Source organism: Vanacampus margaritifer, chromosome 1 (genome assembly GCF_051991255.1).
Source record: "Vanacampus margaritifer isolate UIUO_Vmar chromosome 1, RoL_Vmar_1.0, whole genome shotgun sequence".
In the NCBI taxonomy this organism is placed as follows: Eukaryota; Metazoa; Chordata; class Actinopteri; order Syngnathiformes; family Syngnathidae; genus Vanacampus; species Vanacampus margaritifer.
Window position 1 is genome coordinate 8,126,007 of NC_135432.1, and position 20,630 is coordinate 8,146,636.

Genomic DNA, 20,630 nt, shown 5'->3' on the forward strand with positions numbered 1-20,630 from the left:
TGTTTTAAGCAACCTCTTCAGGTCAGAGGCTACATCAAAGTCTTCTGTATGCTCCAGCATTAAAATAAACATTTAAAAAACGTAGAAATAGTTTTTGGGGACCATGGCAACATTTAAAATAGAGCGTGTTTATACGTTTTTGGCAGCAAATGAGTTCAGAGTATTTAAAGCTACTGAATGCAGAAAATTGAATTGCAGGAGAATTGTGAACAGCTAAGGTGCTAATCTACTAATGAGAAGATGTTTCTGTCATAAATGGTCAAATAAAAAGGCAATAGCAATAGGTAAAGATATTTTGGGGCAAATTGTTACATAGAGCAGCTTTAAGTTTATTTAAGCGTATTTGGGTAACTTTCAGGGAGTATTCTAGTAGACTTAAGAATATTTAGATAACTTTAAAGATGTATTTGAATACATCCAGCAGTGTTTCGGTCACATTGAACATGACTTGGAGAGCAAGTATTTTCTGAAGTGATTCTTGGCGTAAAAGGTTGGAGAACCACTAGCTGCTCAGTTTGATTGGAAAGGATTAGCCGTGTTGTTTGATACAATGCGCCATACCATAGAGCTGCTTTTGATGATGGAAAAGATGCTGCTAAGGATCCCAGAACAGATCAGTAGCTCCCTCTGCTGGCGCAAGTGCAAGTGAATGTGGTGCAGAACGACTGGAAGCAAAATGCTTCGAGACTCTGAAGGAAACACCGGAAAAAGAGGAGTCTAGTCTCAAATACACCGATTGACATTGGGCTATGACATCATCATTGCGAAATTTCATAGACAAATTCTCACCAGGAAAGAAGAAGAGGCGGCTTTCAACAGTGCGAGCAATCGACTGCAGTTTGACAACATCCATTGACTGGCCAATGTCAACAGTGCTGGGCATACTGCCGAGGGTTCCGCGGACATATTCGGCCACCTCCTGAACCGTGAACATCTGCAGCAGCTCATCAAAGATATCAGGGAAGCTGTTCAATAGAGCCGCCTGGGAGGTGAACAAAAACAAGGACGAAGTTTAAACAACATTAAAAAAAAACTAAAAAAATAGTCCGAAAGAAGTTCAGTTATTCATATTCTGAAAGAAGGTTGTCGAAGATGTTAAAAGAAGCCGTCGCTTTATGTTTATCCCGCTCTTTCGGGTCAAAACGGGAGAACGGGTGTCGAAGATAAAGCTCAACGGCAGATCACTGGGACCAACGCATAATGTTGTGACTTACTGAGATTGACGACAGACCTGGAGCGTTACCACAGAGACATGCAGCGGATCACACCCCTCCAAGATCAAGCCAAGCGAGGGTCAAAATAGGACAATGCACAAAATGAAACAGAAAACAATTTTACAAAAAATGAAACGAGGCACAAAAATGAATACATGATAAACATAAATGTAAACGGTGAGTGGAAGAACAAATGAAAAAAGGTAAACAAAGATAAAAAAGACTTCCAAAGAGAAGGTAACATCTGCACATAGACAGCGAAGCCGGCTCCTCATTCAGACCTGCGTGAAGACCAGGTTTTCGGAGCTGCGGCTGTCCAGGCTCAGCACAAAACGGATGGACTGAAAGAGCTCCTGGATGCTTGCTCGGAACTGCTCCTCCTCCATCCCGCAGGTGGCCCGCGCGTACAGAATTCTGGACTGGACGATGAACTTGAACAGGTACTCCAGAGCCTGAGGGAGGAAGTTACAAGAAGATATTTACCACTTGAAAATTTCAATGGGCCGTTGTTCGGATGATTTTTTTTGCACTTCACAAAAAGCAGCAGTTTAGCAAATTCTTTAAAAAAACAAAAAAAAACGTCAAGCTGTGTAATGCCACTCCCACTTGAGGTTTACTGTCAAAATAAACATTTATTAAACATTACATAACACTAAAGAGGATTACTACTTGTGTATTAAAACACCTCACATAGCGTTCTGAAGTGTTCGGTTTAGGTGAACGGTATGGGATTTTTTTAATAGGTTTTAGGTGAACTAATGAATACACACTCACACGCACACACATACAAAATAAAAAAGAATTTAAAAAAATATATATATATAAAAAAAATAAAATTAAAAAGAGAGCAATGATGATGACATGTCAAATAGGTAAAATTACCGAATGAACAATACTGAGCAACCTCACATAGCTTCACCCGTCAGTCTGCTAGCTTAATGCTAACACTTAATAGCATCTACTATATGTTGCGGTGCTATAATTGAGTACACGTTCCAAAAAATAAAACTTAACACTAATAAAATTAAGTTTTGTAATAACAATCCATTTACGAATAAGTCTTGCAACACGGCAGTCGATGTGGACTTGTTTACAATGCTAATGCTAGCTTAGTATTGTTAGTGTTGCTATTATGTTGAAGCTCGACCTCGAATTTTAAGAATCACGTAAATGAGTTTACCCGGAATCTAGTGAAGTGAGGCTACGTTCAAATCTTGCTATAGCAATTGTAACACTGCAAAGTACTAATTAAAAATATCAATCTATGAAAATCCTGCACAAGGTTTCTTATATTTGCACAGATACATATTTTTTTTCTTTTTTAGTTTTTCCTTATCATTATATAAGATCAGGGGATATCATTAGCATTTGTCAATTGTAGGTGTGTGAAGCCCTCTTTTGTGATTAAGAGCTATATAAATAAACTTGACTTGACACTGTGCACTTGACAATATCTTGTTCCACGTTTGATCTTTTTTCAGCAGAAAGCTCGCATCCTGAGGCATCACATTACCCCTTATCAAGCCTTTTTCCTTGACCATTTCCTACTTCAATACTAATCAATTCAGGCCATGGCAGCACATGAAAGACTCTCTTGGTGCAAATCCCTGCGATTCTATATCTGCGCGGAGGTGGGTTAGAGCAGGTGTTGGTAATTTCGTTGCGGGCATGAACACGGCCCACTTCATTCTCTGTCAATCAAAGCGAATCCTCTCATTCCCTTAAAATGTGTCACACTCCCATCTCGCATGGAGGTATCTCTTTATAGAAAAGGCCGCGGCGATTCGTGCAGAGTAGCGCATTTTTCGCTGCACTTGGATCCTTCTCGCACTCTGTATGGAAATACTGCTTACTTGGTGATCATTTTTATACTTTTTACAAAATGAAGTTTAGAGTAGATAAAACACAGTGGAGGCTAATAACGCAACTTGCTAGCTTGCTTGAGTTTTGACGGATAGCACCATTGTTGGTGGGTGGTGACGCATGCAACAGGCTTGTGCTTATCAAGGGACAAAATCCATAACGGATGATAGGTAGGCAGGCGTCTCCTTGTTTGTTTTTTTAACTCATTCACTGCCGTTGATCTTTACCCTCATGGCTTCTTGAATGTGATCTTGTCGAACGACCTCAGCCGAGCGGTCCATGTACCACTTCAGGCATCGAATAAGCTCCCTGCAAACACATTTTTATAATCAAAATGTTTTTTCTGATGAAAGTCTTATTAGAGAGGAGGCAGCAAATGTTTCTGTACTTGTACGCCAAAGCTCCAGCAAAGTGGTTTTGGATGTAAGAGTCCATGACAGGACGGAAGTGGTAGAAACGGCTGTCCCTGAGCAAGTTGATAATAAATACCTGAAACACACATAGACGTTGATGACAGAATTATTTTTTAGCTCCTTACCTTATGGTAAATATAAACAATTGTAAATTAGAACATTGGTCTTGTGTTGTTGTACTTGTCCTACCAGAGACTGGAAAACCAGAGGTCCATATTTATCAGTGTTGTCATCTAAAAGACAGAACAGCGTGTCCAGGACATCTCGAAGGAACTGTAGGGACAAAAAAAAAGATCAAATGTCCGCACAATCAATGGAAAACATCGGAAGGGTTAGCAACAATATAGAAATAGAAGTGGCAACTACTTGTGTATATTGTATTTTATTTCCATATGTAATTAATGGACTGATTTGGAATAATTTGACAATTGAATTGACACGACGCTCTGGGTAATTCATATTTTTCTGAACAGAAATTAAAAAAAACTGATATTACAAGCATATGTTAAGATAAGATCCATTCTTAACATAAACAATACTGCAGTTATATACTTATAATACTTGCATGCCACTGTTTTCCATCAGATTCAGAATCAGAATCATCTTTACTGGCCAAGTATGTAAGAACACACGAGGAATTATTGAAAATGTAATTTGTTGGTAAAAAATATACATTACTGTTCAAAAGGCTGGGGTCACTTAGAAAATACGAAATGGGAACAATAAAAAAAAAAAGAAAAGTTTTTCTCCATGATGATAACCTTGAATTAATTTGAATAATAGAAATGGATAAAGATAGGGACCCCCAAGCATTTGAACGTATATGTAGCGTCTTTAGCGTATATGTAGAAACAGTGTGTTTTTATGGATGACCCTAAACTTTTAAGCAGTAAAGTATATAGATATCAAAGTTCATGGAATGCCAATCCAGTTAAAAATCTTTGGACGCCTTTCAAATTAATACAATTATCAGCATATCGAGCAAAAATGCCTGAGCAATGACAAATACTTGTATAGCGCTAAAAGGCCTTTGACCGCTTTGCCTAATGTATTGTAAGGTTGTTGATTGGAAATCGGAGATGAATCCATTAAAGAAGGTCAGCTGACAATTAAGCTTTGACTTCATTCACCTCAAACATCTTAAGTCACATCTCTACTATCAATCGGGATCTCGCTTTGACAAAGAAAAAGAATGCAGCCGAGACCAATTAGTCGACTGTGTCTAATTCGCTCCCTTTTTAATCATGAGGTGCACAATTAGTGAAGTCATACTTTTAATTTTGCCGAATTGACGAAATGCCACAGCTGCTGAAGGTTAATATCTTTGAAAATGTGTGTCAAACCCAATTAATGCTTTACATTGGCCAAATTGCTTATGACTTAAGGAGCTAATGAATATATTTGACAGCACTGACCTTGACAATCTCCTCTCCACTGATCTGACGCAGTCGACCAAGGATGTCCAGAACCCGGTCTGGATGGCTCTTCCAATTCAGAAGGGCCAATAGGTCCACTAAAAGCAGGACACAACCCGATCAAACTATAAAACTGGGTCATACATCACATTACGTTGAAGAGCAAGCATGGATACCATTCTGTGTGAGTTTGGTGGAGCAGAGTATGGTGGAAACCCAAAAGGTCTCTTTCGGGCTCCGCTGGAAAGGCAGATTAGCCGGCAGGTTGGGACAACTGTTGAAGTCCTCCTTGCAGCAGGGCAGGCTGAGATACAGGCCCTGGTTACTGAAAGTGGCGCTCTCGTCACACTGCAGCAGACAGACAGACGGACGGAATGCTTTCAAAAGGGGAAAAAGCGCACTCAGACAAACACTGAGGCAGTGGCAGTGTACAACATGTTTGTTCTCACACTGTTCTCAATAACTATTTACTATTGGACACGTAACTCATTCACTGCCATTGACGGCTATAGACTTAAAAAATTCATTTGAACTATTTCTATTAGTTTCACATTTTTTTCCACATTTGTTAACAAGAGTATGAAAACCTAGAAAAAATGTATTGTACATTTAGAACAGATAGCAAATTCGTGAGTTAAGTCATGTGATTAATTACAATTCAAAATATTTAATCGCCTGATGGCCCTAATTTAAAAAAAGAAAAAGAAAAGATTATTAAAAATTAGGGGCGTCAGACAATTAAATTTTTTAATTGTAATTAATCGCATGATTTCAATAGTTAACTCACGATTAATCACAAATTTGATATCTGTTCTAAATGTACAATTAAAAAAATTCTAGGTTTTCATACTGTTGTTTACAAAAGTGGAAAAAAAATTGAAATGAATAGAAATAGTTCAAATTAATTTTTTACGTCTGTAGCCGTCAATGGCAGTGAATGAGTTAAAAGCGAAGTTAACACCCCCAAATATTTAATGACAATAATATATATATATATATATATATATATATATATATATAATAAAGGCGGCCATTTTGCCACTTGCTGTCGAGTGAAAATGACATCACAGCTTCTCGGGTTTCAGGAAACAACCAATCACCGCTCAACTTCAGAAAACAGGTGAGCTGTGATTGGTCGTTGCCTGAGCCCTGAGCAACTGTGATGTCATCTTCAGTCGACAGCAAGTGGCAAAATGGCCGCTCCCCGAGATGGATAACAATGGCTGGATTTTGCTTCATAACTCCTATTCCACAAATGTAATATTAATCAGAATGTTATGTTTAGACTAGTGAGGTCACATATAACGTTGTTGTTGTTTAAGGTTGACCGGATCTCACCTTGTAGACGTATAGCTCGTGGCTCTCGTCTGACAACGTGGTCCCGTCCTCTCTCATTAGCGGAGTGAAAGCAAAGCCAAAAAGTTTTTTCTCCCCTTTGTCTTTGGCTGAAATGACATAGATGTCAGCGACATGCTTCATAAACCACCCTGGCCTAATGAGGCCCGGGAAATGAGTGACGGCCGCCGCTGTCCCACAGAGACGGCGGACTCACTGGAGCAGTGTCTGAACTCGAAGCGTAGGTGGGAGCCTCGGAAGCGGTCTATGGGAATGGGAAGTTTGACCATCTCGCTCCAGCGAGGGCTGTTGTTGTGGTAGAGGACGAAGGAGCGATAGTCCGTCATGTTTGGCTCCCCGCTGCCCAAACTGATGCAGTCCTGCAAAGGAATGAGTCGGCATACAGCAAGTAATGAGCAGATGCTGAGGGAGAACTAACGTACTCATCATGACTGATGGAATAGAAATCTGCTGAATGATGCGCATTAGACATATGTCCTACTTTGAGAGTGTCCCCATCGGCGTAGAGGACATAAAGCGTCACTTCGATGTTCTTCTGGACGCTCTTGCCACCCCGCTCAAACTCGCCCCGTTCCAAGGTCAAGTACAAGTCATTGCGAATGTCACCTGTGAGAATTAAAATGGAGAGAAAAATGATACTATGAGCTAAAGGTACATTACATTAGATATTACAGTTAATCAGCCATGTAAATTGTAAATATCAATTGTAATCTTTGGACAGCCAATGCAGGGGAATAGATATTTGTATGGTTAATGCCGTTATTTATATTTAAGCCGCCCATTACAGAATGTGTTAGCATTTTAGCAATAGCATTAAGCTAGTGGACTAAAGGCTAAGCTATATGTGCTTGTTTAAAATATGCAACATGTAATGTAATTCTACTAGCAATAAACCAATTAAAAAGGAATTCTTTCATATTTACTTTCACATTCACGTTCTCATTCGCATCTAATTGCGAGCAGGCGTGTTTACGTAATACCAGAACTAGAACTACTTCCTGCTTCCGTGTTTAATGGTGCATTTGAGGAAAAGTGGGATGTCGGACTTTTTTCAAACCAGGAAGTGTGTGCGGGAACACCCCCCTCGGAATCCCGCTTGTGAAGTCAGAAAAAAAAAAGGCCCCCGACTTCATGGACCAACTACAATGTGACATCACTCTACAATGGCGACCCCTTTCGCAACACAGACCGTGAATGGTAAAACACAACTTACTCGAGTATAAAACTAGAAAGCTTTCTTCATTCATAAATATTCAACATAACTTCACGTACCTAACACAACATACGTGACAGTATGCCGGTATGTTCCTGCATGAAATTATACGGTTATGAAATAAGATAAATACATAAATGAAGCAAAATTGCGAGAAGGTTAGTTTTTTTTCAAAATGTGTTTTGAGGACCAAAATAAAAAACAATTCATCACTATCCACCATTTTGATTCTTTACTTTCGCCTCAAACACTTTCAGGTCGGAACTGGGAAAAGCCAACTTGGATAAATCCAACTTCCGACCTTCCTTGAATGCAGCATAAGAATCATGGGAAATGCAATCCTACTAGCCTAATTCTAAAAAAAGTCAGACCCAATAGAGGATGAGTTTTTTTGGCGCCATATTTCCAATATTACAATGCGGGACCGGTGCGAGCTAAACAGCACAGTCAGCGTCCAAACAAAAAAGGTTGGTGAGTGCAATGGCTTGTTTAGCGCTGTTGAACTGTCAACCAAAATAGCATTTAGCATTAGCTAAAGTAATAACACAACCACCAGATTGACTTTGATTGAATTTGTCATAAATAGTTTCTGGTGATAATATATTGTTTATTTGATTTTGGGCGAAACTGTAGTGTTGTGTTTTTTATTTTTGAAAACCTAACCACCCTAAAAGCTCAATTTATCCACACCATACTCATCCAGAAAGGCTTTTATAAATGCTTTGTGCACAAGCATGGCAAAACAGAAAATGTCTTTTCCCAACTGTTGCCACAATTTACGCAAAATGCCTTAGTCTGGGTCCGTTGGGTTTTAAACAAAGTGTTGCTTGATGAAATAATTGTTTAAAAAGTGTGTCCAAAGATTGTGTCAACATAGTGTTCATACTTTTTTTTCCCCGAGAGAGAGCTCAGTATTGTTCATTCGGTAATTTTACCGATTTGACATGTCATCATCATTGCTCTCTCTCTTTTTTTATTTATTTATTTTTTATTTTGTATGTGCGTGAGTATGTGCATGTGTACTCATTAATTCACCTAAAAACCTATTAAAAAATCCCATACCGTTCACCTAAACCGAATACTTCAGAATCCAGCTAGAGTCGTGAGGTTGTCAGGAGACCCGAGGAAGGATCAAAGAAAAGAAAGGAAAGTGAAATCCAGTGAAAGTGAACATACTGTTCATACTGACATCATGTTGTACGCTCCTCTCCTGTTTCCATTCGCTCACAGTGTTTCCTGCCCCCTCCTCCCCCCTTTGCACATCCCCTCTTTTCCATCATCAGCATCCTGTGTAAACTGATCTGCGACCTTCCACCGCCCTCCTCTTCTGGTCTCCAGCCCGCTCCACGGATCTGAGTGCCCAATACGCCCACTGCTTTTTTCTTTTTTTTCCTCCTTACCTGGCATGATGACATCTGGAAAGCCCAGTTTGCGAGTGAGCGCCAGGGCTCGATTGAACACAGCCTGGTTCTCCCGCCTGATCTGCTCCAGCTCGCCCCTCAACAGCTGCAGAGAAATGATGAGGCCTGAGAGCAAAGTGGGGTTGTGAGAAGGAGGGAAGCGGAGGGATGCGAGATAAGGGGGGGCGGGGGGGCAGAGAAGGGAGGACAGAGGGTTATTTAAAGGACATTAGTCAGTGTGTGGGGGTGGAGATGACAGACAGGAGGGTGGATAGACACATGAGATGAGAGCAAAGAGACGGGCTGAGAAATATCTCGCAATGAGGCAAGGAAGCAAATGTTGGCAGTGCCCGCAAACGCTGGCACATTTGAGTGAATCGTATGTTAACTGTGAGAGGCAAGTTAGCCAGCGAGGGCATTGATGAGCTTATCTGTTTCCTGCAGCCCAATTACCAAATGAGCGTTGCGAGCGCGCTCACGAGATCTGAGTGACTAAATCATTCTACTAAGAACGATAACGCAACTTTTTTTCATTTTAATTAAAAGAGCGACTGATTCAGCGTCTCACCTCTACCTGTGGGAAGAGTAGCCACAAATTGTACTCAAGTAAAAGTACTGTTACTCTAGATAGAATGATATGAGTCAAAAATAAAAAGGAGACTTTCAAATCATTACTGAAGAATTCAATACAGTACTGACTAGGGGAGTTAGAAAAAAATCGATTCGGCGATATATCGCGATATTACAGCGCACAATTCTCGAATCGATTCAATATGCGGCCGAATCGATTTTTAAAAATCATTTTTTTATGGGAATATTCAACAAAATGTCTTATTAGGGTTAGGATTCACACATTAAGCATTGAAGAATGTTATATTAATGGAACATTAAGCCGTAATATTTTATTTTCAGTGCTGTTCAAACATGAAACAGACTTGTTTGTTAAATGCAGTGACTCAGTTATAAGCCAGAATTTTCACATAAATAAAAAAAAAATTATACAAATCTTACAGTATACATGTATGAGTTTACTGATTAGTATTTTCTAAATTTGAGTTTAAAAAAAAATCGCAATAATCAATTTATACATTCGTATCAGGATTAATCGGTATCGAATCGTGACCTATGAATCGTGATACGAATTGACTCGCCAGGCAATTCACACCCCTAGTACTGACTAACCTGTGAGTAACTTTTGATTTAGTTTTCTGATCAAAGTATACTTTGATGATATATCATCAACTAGACAAAAATATGAAAAGGGAACGATAACAATTTAAATAAAATAAATTTAAATTAAATTTAGATACTCCAATATTATAATAACTAGAACAATAAATGTAATCTTTATTAAATTGCAAATTAAATGAACGACAGTCGTTCATTTCTCTGTAGTTTTTGCCAGGTTAACAAAAACGAAATGTTTCATGAAAACTTTGCTTCTGTGCAAGGCTGGGGAAATTTGTGTGTGCTCATGTGACTGCCTCGCTGCGTTTGATTGGTCAAATGGAGTCAAATGTCGCTAGTGGTTACATGTGATTAGTGAAAGAGTCCCGAGGTAGAAGTTTCTCCAGCAAACCAAAACATTTAAGTCACGCAAGCAATAACAGATGAATAAAAATACAACAAGCGAGCGGAATAAAAAAAAAGAAGGTATAATTTCATCAGTGAAATCTCAACACAATTCATATCACAAACATTGTCTGAGTTGAGTTTTATTTAACAACCAAAAATGAGATCTTTACCTTCTCTTGCCATGTCGGTGAGTCACAATTTCATTCCCGGTAGATATCAGTTTCAATACTGTAAATCTGCAATCATACTATGGCTTGTCTTTCCAATTTTGTTTATTTGTTGTATTTATGTAAATATATTATTTGAGTCTAGTCTTCACCTCAGTGAGGACTAATGGGATGATAATAAATTTAAAAATTGCACTCAGACTCGAAAAAACTTTCGGATAATACGAACCAATACCACCGACTGCAAATCATGAAATAGATGATGAACTCTGCAAATTGCAAGTTTCACAACACAAGCGGCATTTCTCAATAAAGAGAGGTTTGTAGTTAACGCGCTAAAACATGGCATCTTAAAAGACTCCAACACTGTTCTTCATCTCTTATCTACCTGTATGTATTACATTTACACAGTGCCCCTAGTGTTTGGACTGAGACACTGCAGAAGTAATTGTGCTACGGGTTACATTTTGGAGTATGTGTGGCAGGAAGCAGCAGCAGCAAGTTAATACTCTTAAAAGTCTCATGTCTGAGTGAAACTTAGTCCATGTTGGAGAAAATTGTGTATTTTTGAACAACATATAATTACAACAAAGCACATTTTCATCACAGTTGCAAAACTTAGTGGTATTGTACTTGGAATTAGTCCATAAATATTAGGTGTGTGCCAAAAAAATCAATTCTCATAAGAATAGCGATTCTCATTTAGTACGATTCAGAATCAATTTTAAATGTCCCAAAATCGATTTTATACTGTCTTGCCTTTGTCTGTGTGTGCCTTTATTTGGAGTGCTGTTCATGTTGTACCCGGTTTAGCCACTGATGGGCAGTGTGGTTCCACGCGCTCTAATACACTGTGAAGTTTTAGCCACATTAGAGTAGAAGGAAAAAGTCACGATCAAGTTGTTCCAATAAAAGTTGTTTTTTTTCCAGCGTGGAGCCCTTCTTTTGAGTGATAAAAGTGCCACGAGTAGCGCGCTAATTAGCATTAGCGAGTCAGACTGGAGTAGATCATTACGATTCCTTGAACATCTGTAAATTGAAGCAAAAATCATTGTCAGTCAAATCATTTTGAATTGAAAATCGTCATTAATCGAAAACCGATTCTGAATCGAATCGCATACCCAAAAATCGGAATCAAATCGAATCGTGAGACATTCAAAGATTCCCACCCCTAATAAATATACTTGTACTCGGTCTGGGTAAAAAAATGTTTTAACTGAAGTTTGACTAGTGAAGAAAGGGAGGTATGAATGATTCATTGTGGTTTAAAAAATAAAATAAAAAATGATGGCGGAGATTTAACCATATGATGCAAAAACAGTGATGAGATCTCAATTCATATTCAACAGACCAACATTAAATCTGTTTACCATAATTGGTGCTGGGAGCGGAGTATTTGGTGTTGGACTTGCGGATGATGTTTTCGTGGACCTGGTACCACTCGTTCTCGTTGTTACATCTGGAGAGAAAAACAGGCAGGTAGGGCAGTTGGCAGCAAAGCCATTAGGCGAACAGATGGGCGAGGAGGAATTGTGCACATGGGGACCGCACGAACAGCATGTGTCCCTAAGCTGATTTCCTCCTGGAGAAAAGGTAGCAGCATGGGGGAGTTGCTATCAAGTAGCACGTCAGCCCCAGCGCTCGGCGCACTAAACAAAGCTGACAGCCGACTCTCGACCAGTCTTTTTCATTACTGTGGGCCTGTAGGCCCCTGGGAAAGGCGAGGGGAAACGCAACGCATAGACTGGAGATCTTACAGGAGCCGACAGTTTGGAGGCAACACAGCATTGAATCACGGCTTGCTTTTTAAAAGCAACGGCTCTTTGCTTTAGCAGAGGGGCCCACTAAAAGGGCTCTTTGTTCTGGAGACCTTTATTCCATACACAATCCTCTAAAACGCAAGCATTTTTACTGATGCGGTGTGTTTCTGTAACCTTTGGCCCAAAAGCAGAAATATTGTCATAGTTGACAAACTGTGAAAAATGCTGAGCTGTGTTTAGCATTTTGATTGACACTCGAGCTTTGCTTTCGAGGGTGCCCCGCCTTTCAGTCTTTCTTACCCCAGATTGTGGAAGCAAAATCAGAGTTTCGGTTCGAAGTACATTATGCTGTTTGAAGATAAAGGCTGAAAACAAACAAAGACTGACGACTTTGTAGTACACAATTGTGGAGATGTACTGTAGAGGTGAAGAGGAACTACAAAATCCCAAATTTTTTGTTTAAAACATGACAGCTCAGATTACAAAATTAATTAGTTCCGTGACTCCGTTCTCGAACCGAAACATTCTCAAACCAAGGTCATGTTTCCCATTGGAATGAATGAAAAAGCAGTCAATCTGTTCCAGCCGCAAGATGGCGTTATATTGACCTGATTTTGATCGTTGTGTAGTTTAAGATAAATTCTGGGCAATATAGAAGCAGGTGAAAACACAATTAATGATGATAAAATAACAGTGGCTTTGCTAGCAAATCACTGTGCAGAATACATTTTCCCCAATATCATGTTCTTGCGATGTACTTTCTATTAGTGATTTTAGTAAACTACCTTTTCTTTCCTTACTTTTCTCTTAAATTATTTTGCCTTCAGATATTGTATGTTGCCTTTAGATGTTATTTTGTAACTATATGAAGCACTTTAAGTTATTTTGTGTATGAAATACGCTATATACTTTTAATAAAGTAAAACTTTTTCGGGTACGCTAATGATGACTACATTCACTGTGATTACTTTTAGCCTAAATAGCCTCCGTCTTCCATAATGCGGCTTTTGCATGGCATTGTGGGATGAGGCGGCCATTTTAGGTAACAAACAAAGATATCTGAAGCACTGAGCCAATAAAGTTCTGAATCTTCCTCGGCCATGCCAAGACCGTTCTGAAACCGAAACTAGTGTGCACACGTGTAATACTCACGTATAAACTTTGAGCACAAAGTCCTTCTCCTCTTTGAGGTCAGTGATGGTGTGAAAAACATCACTCATAGCAAGAACGGCGCAGCCATATGGTCGTCGGTACATCACGTGAGGTGGGCCTTTCTTTGAGTCGTTCAGAAGCATCCGGCCTGGACAAATGCAAAAAAAATAAAATAAAAAGGAGACAACTTCACTGAGAGGAAACTCAACTCACTTTTATTGATATAGCACTTTAAAACAACCATCGCTCCATGCAATGTGCTGTACAATGACTAAAATGTTGTTGTTTTTTAAAGACTGAAAACCGATTTTTTTAAAAAATATGTGCACATGTTAGGCCTATACGATTATGTCTATGCATGAAAGCCACGTACGCACTTCGCTTGGAACGTACGCCCGGAAATAGCTATGGGAATATTTGGCTGGCTAACGCTTAGCTGTTTGCCAGCTAATGGCATGCTAGCAACAAACGAAAGGGAGTTTTCATACTTGGACGCTGGAGCTAGCATGAGGCAAGTAGCAACATGGATGGATTTAAAATGCAACCAAGAGAAAGCTTGCTTTTGGCAAGGGTATGGCGCGGCATCCTGGAGTTTAAAGTATTTTAAACTAAAAAGGTTAACCTTTCCGTGTGTTAATCACAATTATTCATAATTTCAGGGAAAATCTGTATTCTTACTACAGTTGTCAGTACAAAATCAAACTTTAAAATGAAGGGACCCTCGTGATGATAAACGGTTCAGATAATGGGTAGATGGATTATCATTTTAGAATAAGGAGACCAAAATACGGCATGTTTGTTCAACAATTAACATTTCATCATCAAAAGGGTTGTGCCATTTTCAACACTCTAAATCAGAGGTGGCAAATCTAGGTCCAGGAAGTAAAAACCCTGCCACATTTTGGCTTTAGCCCCTTGTGCTAGCTAGTGTTGGAAAACGATCCTTATGTTTTCCGCGTGTTCGTAATGTTGTTTTCAGAATCAGACAATGAGATCGGTGTATCAGGTTCCTTCGAAGGATTTATTTTCAGAAATTTCTGAGACACACACATGGGGAAGGATAATGGCGTTTGGCTGTCCTTTCTGTGTCCCAGAAATTTCTGAAAATAAATCCTTCGAAGGAAACTGATTCACCAATCTCATTGTCTGATTCTGAAAACAACATTACGAACACGCGGAAAACATAAGGATCGTTTTCCAACACTAGCTAGCTTCCTAGCAGGTAACTGAGCACCCAGGGAGCTAGCGAGTGAGCTTGCTAGCTAACACCTGGGGCTAAAGCCAAACTGCGGCAGGGTTTTTACTTTCTGGACCTGAATTTGCCACCTCTGCTTTAGATGGATCAATAATTATGAATAAATAAATATAAAATATAAAATAAATAACCAATATAGCTTTGTGAAAATAATTAAATTGAAATGCTATTATCTCGCATGTTATAGAGGAAGCTTAATGAAGCCTTGATCATGCGTTCGCCCCATGGCTGGCCGACTACTTTGTGAAAAAGTGCTTGATTAGATATGACCACATTTTAAATCTCGCCGACGATCAGGTTCATTTAATCACGCCAGCCAAAAGTGTGATCACGATTCAAATGCGAAGAGTTAGTACCGTACCAGTTCTCATGACATGTGCAACAATGTACAGGTCTCTCTTCAAGTCTTTACTGCTCAGGTCCTGCAGAGCAACACGGAGAAGTCAGAGTGAAAAAAAACATTCTTCCAAAACCTGAATTAAATGGACTGAAATAGACAAGGGGAGGGCATTACCGTGAAGAGAGCACAAAGACGATCAACCTTCTCCGGATTCTTTGGTCCTCCATTTTTGTTGAGTTTCACCATGAACTTTTCACTGCAAAGGAATCATGTTTACTGATGCGTGTCCGTTACACAAGTGGTTGGTGTGTGAGATGCGTACGTGTACCTGATCTGTTTGGCCTCCCGAGTGTCATACAGAGAGAAGAAGACGTCAGCGTCCTCGCTGATGCTGTTGTAAGTGAAGCTCTTCAGATTGATGAAGAGGTGGTGTGACACCGGGACACGGCAACTGTCGCCATGGCGTGGTCTCACGTTGTCAGCCTGGCAAGGAAGGGATAAACTGAGGGAACAACTATAGCGGGTCAAGTCAAACTCAGTATTCATCGCTACAGTCGATCGATAGAGGAGGGGCCCATAAAATTTTGATGCGGAGGTGAATGAAGGGGCAGATGCTGTTTTTTTTTTTTGGGTGTTTGAGCATTGCAAGAAGGTCATTTTTGGATATGTTCCTGAATTTCCTCAATGAATAATTCATCCATCATTAACTCATTCACTGCCATCGACGACTATAGACGTCAAAAATTCATGCGAACTATTTCTATTTGTTTGACTTTTTTTTTCCATTTCATTAAACTTTTTTATGAAAACCTAGATTTTTTTTATTGTACATTTATAACAGATATAAAATTATCATGCGATTAATTACGATTAAACGGCCCTTATTCTGATTTTTTTTTAATTACATTTTTTAATTGTAATTAATCACATGACTTCACTTATTAACTAACGATCAATCACAAATTTTATATCTGTTCTAAATTTACAATATTTTTTTTCTAGGTTTTCATACTCTTGTTAGCAAAAGTGGAAAAAAAATGTTAAACTAATAGAAATAGTTCAAATGAATTTTTGACGTCTTAATGAGTTAAGATGGATTCAGGTAGCGATGACACAGTAATGGTGCTGATCTCAATTACAGCTGTTGTGTTGAGTTGTTTGTTCTCCACTCCGGTCCTGTTAATTGTTCTGACATGCACATTACATACTACTAGTGACCCCCATCTATGTAAATGGAATATACATGAAGCCAAGGGTGTAGCTGGAAATGTTTTAGTGGGGTGGCCAGTGTGACATCTCACATGCATGTGTACACACGTGTGCACACATGCGCGCTCATTCGTATGCTTGTAAGCCCCTCTGTAACAGAGAAGTCGTTGTTTATCATACCACAGTCAGATTTCTTGAAATAGCTCAAATAATTACTGAAGTATTCAATACAGTACTGACTAGGGGTGCTAGAAAAAATCGATTTGGCGATATATCGCGATATTACAGCGCGCAATTCTCGAATCGATTTGATATGCAGCCGAATCGATTTTTAAACATACATTTTTTTTATGGGAATATTCAACAAAACGTCTTATTTAGGGTTAGGATTCACACATTAAGGATGGAAGAATGTTATACTAATGGTAAAATAAGCCATAATATTTTATTCAAACATGTTCAAACATGAAACAGACTGCAACCTGAATTTTCAGATAAATAAATACATTTTCATAAAAATCTTACAGTGTTTATGTACAAGTTTACTGATTAGTATTTTCTAAATTTGAGTTTAAAAAAAAATCACAATAATAAATTTGTAGATTCGTATCAGGATTAATCGGTATCGAATCGAATCGTGACCTATGAATCGCGATACGAATCGAATCGCCAGTTGCTAGGCAATTCACACCCCTACTAGAAACACTTTCCCCGATTGGCTAACAAGTTTCAGTTAAAAAATATCCACCAATAAGCTCTCAGAAATTCCAAAGGGTTCTCCAAGTCGACACATCAAAATTACCGTCATGTTTCCACTTGCCCTAAAAACTTGACCTGAATCCTGAAAATGGCCCCCATGCCCTAATTTGAACATTTATATATGATGTCATCCCTTAGCTGTACCGTACGTAACATTCATCCGAATCGTCTGTTGTAGCTTTACAAGAAATGAACAAAATGTTGAGTTGCGTGTACCTGGTTTGTGCTTTGCTGACCACAGTGTCTGCTGGATACGTGCTAAAAGAAAAAAGGAAAAGAAAAAGAGTGAAGGTTACAAGAGAGCCAAGTCAAGCCATTGTTGTCTCCTCCCACAGAAGCTTTGAACTTATTTACATCACCGCAGCTTCAGACAGGAACGAGCGCATGCCTTTGCCTATACTTGAAGCGGGACAAGGTTTCACCTACGTACGGCGCCAAGCGCTAAAAGAAGCGGCGCGTGGGAAGGACAAGGACAAAGCCGCTATCGCCCACATGCATCACGCCAGCCCAAAAGAGCGCCTCTCCTACCCTACCTGAAGAGGTGCCAAAAAAAAGCATGCCTGTGCTCATTAAGTAATTTTTTTTACAAGGGCGAACTGAAAACTTTCTTGGCAGAGCACAAGGTTCATAAAAAGTTTGCACAAAATCAAAGAAACTTCAGCGTGTTTTGCCATTGTTTGATCAAATACTGTATATCCAATACATTGTATCGTATTTAGCATTATTCGACATTGCAGCGGAGTAGAATGCAATTTTTAATATCGCAATGGCTGCAATTTTGAAAAACAAAAAACTTTGGTAGGCTTATTTTTATTAATTTTATAATTAATTAATAATTAATTGATTGATTGATTGAGTGTCTAGGCAAACTGCGAGATTGAGAAATGCAGTCCACATGTTAACTCTTTGACTGCCAAAAACGTTATATAACGTTTAGTAAAATCATATGGAGGAGTGCCAAAGACGTTAAAAGACGTTTTTTTTAAACAGAGGTGAAACTAACCATTTTCTATTGTTGATTACTGAAAAACGGAATAAGGTAGAAACAAACTTTTTTTTCTGATGAAAGATGAGAGTCCAATCCTTCATGGTAGTATGTGCGTTTCCATAGTCCAAACACATAATTTTCTGTGGACCTTGAAAGATCAGTCAAAAATGCTTAAATCGGCTGGCACCCACGGCATCCCTTTTCTGAAAACGTCTGGCAGTCAAAGAGTTAACATGTCATTGCTTCATGAAAAATAAAAAGCTGAAGTGATGTAAAGGCACAGATTTGTTTGTATTATTGTTGTAGTTTGATTTATGACTTACTGAATTCTGTTTTTTTTTTGGTATGGTAGAATTTTGTGACGTTGTCGTCGTGGCCGCTTAGAATACTGCAAATCCAAGTGTTTGGTAAGTTAACAACTCTAACTTAAGTCTTTTAATTGATGGCTAATGTTCCTTTATTTTAGCATAAGCCTAACCAATAAGACCAAAGCATAACAAATCTGCTATTGTTCATTGTAAATTGTAATGTTAAAAATAATACATGGGAAAAGGACCTTGAGAAGAAAAAAAATCATTGCTTATTAACTCATTCACTGCAATTGACGGCTATAAACGTCAAAAATTAATTTGAACTATTTCTATTAGTTTAACATTTTGTCCACTTTTGTTAACAAGAGCATGAAAACCTAGATTTTTTTTATTGTGTATTTAGAACAGATTAAAAAAAATTGTGATTAATCGTGCGTTAAATCGTCATGCGATTAATTACGATTAAAAATTACCTAAAAAAAATCACCTGACGTCCCTAATTTTTAATAATCTTTTCTTTTTTTTTTTTTAATTGTGTCAGGTGATTAAAATGTTTGATTGTAATTAACTGCATGACTTCAATAGTTAACTCCCGATTAATCACAAATTTTATATCTGTTGTAAATTTTTTTGCTAAGTTTTCATATTCTTGTTAACAAAAGTGGGGAAAAATGTTAAACTAATAGAAATAGTCCAAATGATTTTTTTAAGTCTACAGTCGTCAATGGCAGTGAATGAGTTAAATAGCAACCGCAACATTGAGGGATGGAGAGAAAAAAAAACCTCAATTAGATTATTTTGGAAAATGGTTCAGCCCTTGTATTTTCCCGTGGCCTGTCACTTTACATTCCGTCTGCATTTTGTTCCTTGCCAGAGTCACGTGGCTGCGAGTGAAAGGACGCAGTCAATATGGCGCAGCGGAACGAGCAAGCAGGACAGGTCGCAGGAGGCTCTTCCGATGTCTCGTGAGTCACCTTCTTACGGATGACTTGATAATTGCTACATTTATTTACACATCCGACAACACATACGGTCAAATCTGGCTTTCTTACACACACAAACGGAGCTCCAATATGCCGAAAGCTTTTTTTTTTTTTCTTTTTCTGCAGATGTACTATATGCATTCTGCGGACACGCAGCATACTTTATAATTTAGAGGCCACTAATTCACATATTTAATTGATTGCGTTGACTAATTCATGGGGGCTGGGTTTGTGTAGAATGCGATGGTTCAAGAATAATTGCGGGCAAACATACCAGTTTGTAAAGCTCGGAAATGCTGATCTGGTCCGGGTCCACCATTTCAAACTCTTTCCTGGGCACGAGGTCGATGCCGAGGTGCCTGGTGAGGGAGAAATGTCACATTGACACACTTTTGAGTTACTCACAGAAATTCCAAGTAAAAATACGCACACTTTTTTTTTATTTGCATTTTTCTCACTACAACACGAAATGTTATCATTTGGAAGTTGACACCTTCGATGTCACGTCTTCTGCCGGGGATTGTTTTTTCCGCTGACGCTTTTATACCAATCAAATCAGATTAGAGTCAGATGACGGGGCCAGAGACTGCTGATTTTTTTTTCACACATTTATCATCCATAACTATCAAATCAACATGACAGTTTTGTGATTTTTATTTTTTATTTTTATGTATTGCAGACAACCCTTAAACATTTCTTGACAATAATATAATAATAATATGTGACTTCACTACGGAACATGAGTTATGAAGCAAAATCCGGCCATTTTTATCCATCTCAGGGAGCGGCCATTTTGCCACTTGCTGTCGACTGAAGATGACATCATTGTTGCTCAGGGCTCAGGCAATGACCAATCACGGCTCGCCTGTGTTCTGATGCTGAGCTGTGATTTGTTGTTACCTGAGATCTGAGCAACATTGATGTCATCATGTAGCAAAATGGCCGCCCCCTGAGATGGATAAAAACAACTGGATTTTGCTGCTTAACTCATTCACTGCCATTGACGCCCCGAATTTTTAATCTTTTCTTAAAAAGAAAAAACATTTATTCACTGCCATTGACGGCTATAAACGTCAAAAATTCATTTGAACTATTTCTTTTAGTTTAACATTTTTTTTCCCACTTTTGTTAACAAGAGTATGAAAACCTAGAATTTTTGTACTGTACATTTTGAACCGATATAAAATTTGTGATTAATCGTGAGTGAACTAGTGAAGTCGTGCGATTAATTACAATAAAAAAATTGAATCGCCTCTT

General features: G+C 38.7%; 1 protein-coding gene across 3 annotated transcripts in view; it reads right to left on the reverse strand.

Moving 5' to 3' along the window:
- Window positions 1–20,630, reverse strand: part of dock3 (dedicator of cytokinesis 3) — a 73,629-nt gene that overhangs the window by 26,148 nt on the left and 26,851 nt on the right. For all 3 annotated transcript variants that reach the window (XM_077568909.1, XM_077568900.1, XM_077568890.1), the window contains exons 7-25: window positions 19,648–19,732; window positions 17,308–17,349; window positions 15,452–15,606; window positions 15,298–15,379; window positions 15,145–15,205; window positions 13,529–13,676; window positions 11,987–12,075; window positions 8,875–9,000; window positions 6,743–6,867; window positions 6,458–6,620; window positions 6,244–6,350; window positions 5,082–5,253; window positions 4,906–5,003; window positions 3,680–3,763; window positions 3,466–3,566; window positions 3,305–3,386; window positions 1,496–1,666; window positions 790–982; window positions 562–689 (exon numbers count right to left, since the gene is read on the reverse strand). In XM_077568909.1, the coding sequence (XP_077425035.1) occupies window positions 562–689; window positions 790–982; window positions 1,496–1,666; window positions 3,305–3,386; window positions 3,466–3,566; window positions 3,680–3,763; window positions 4,906–5,003; window positions 5,082–5,253; window positions 6,244–6,350; window positions 6,458–6,620; window positions 6,743–6,867; window positions 8,875–9,000; window positions 11,987–12,075; window positions 13,529–13,676; window positions 15,145–15,205; window positions 15,298–15,379; window positions 15,452–15,606; window positions 17,308–17,349; window positions 19,648–19,732 (2,212 nt within the window). The remainder of the gene's footprint in view (window positions 1–561; window positions 690–789; window positions 983–1,495; window positions 1,667–3,304; window positions 3,387–3,465; window positions 3,567–3,679; window positions 3,764–4,905; window positions 5,004–5,081; window positions 5,254–6,243; window positions 6,351–6,457; window positions 6,621–6,742; window positions 6,868–8,874; window positions 9,001–11,986; window positions 12,076–13,528; window positions 13,677–15,144; window positions 15,206–15,297; window positions 15,380–15,451; window positions 15,607–17,307; window positions 17,350–19,647; window positions 19,733–20,630) is intronic.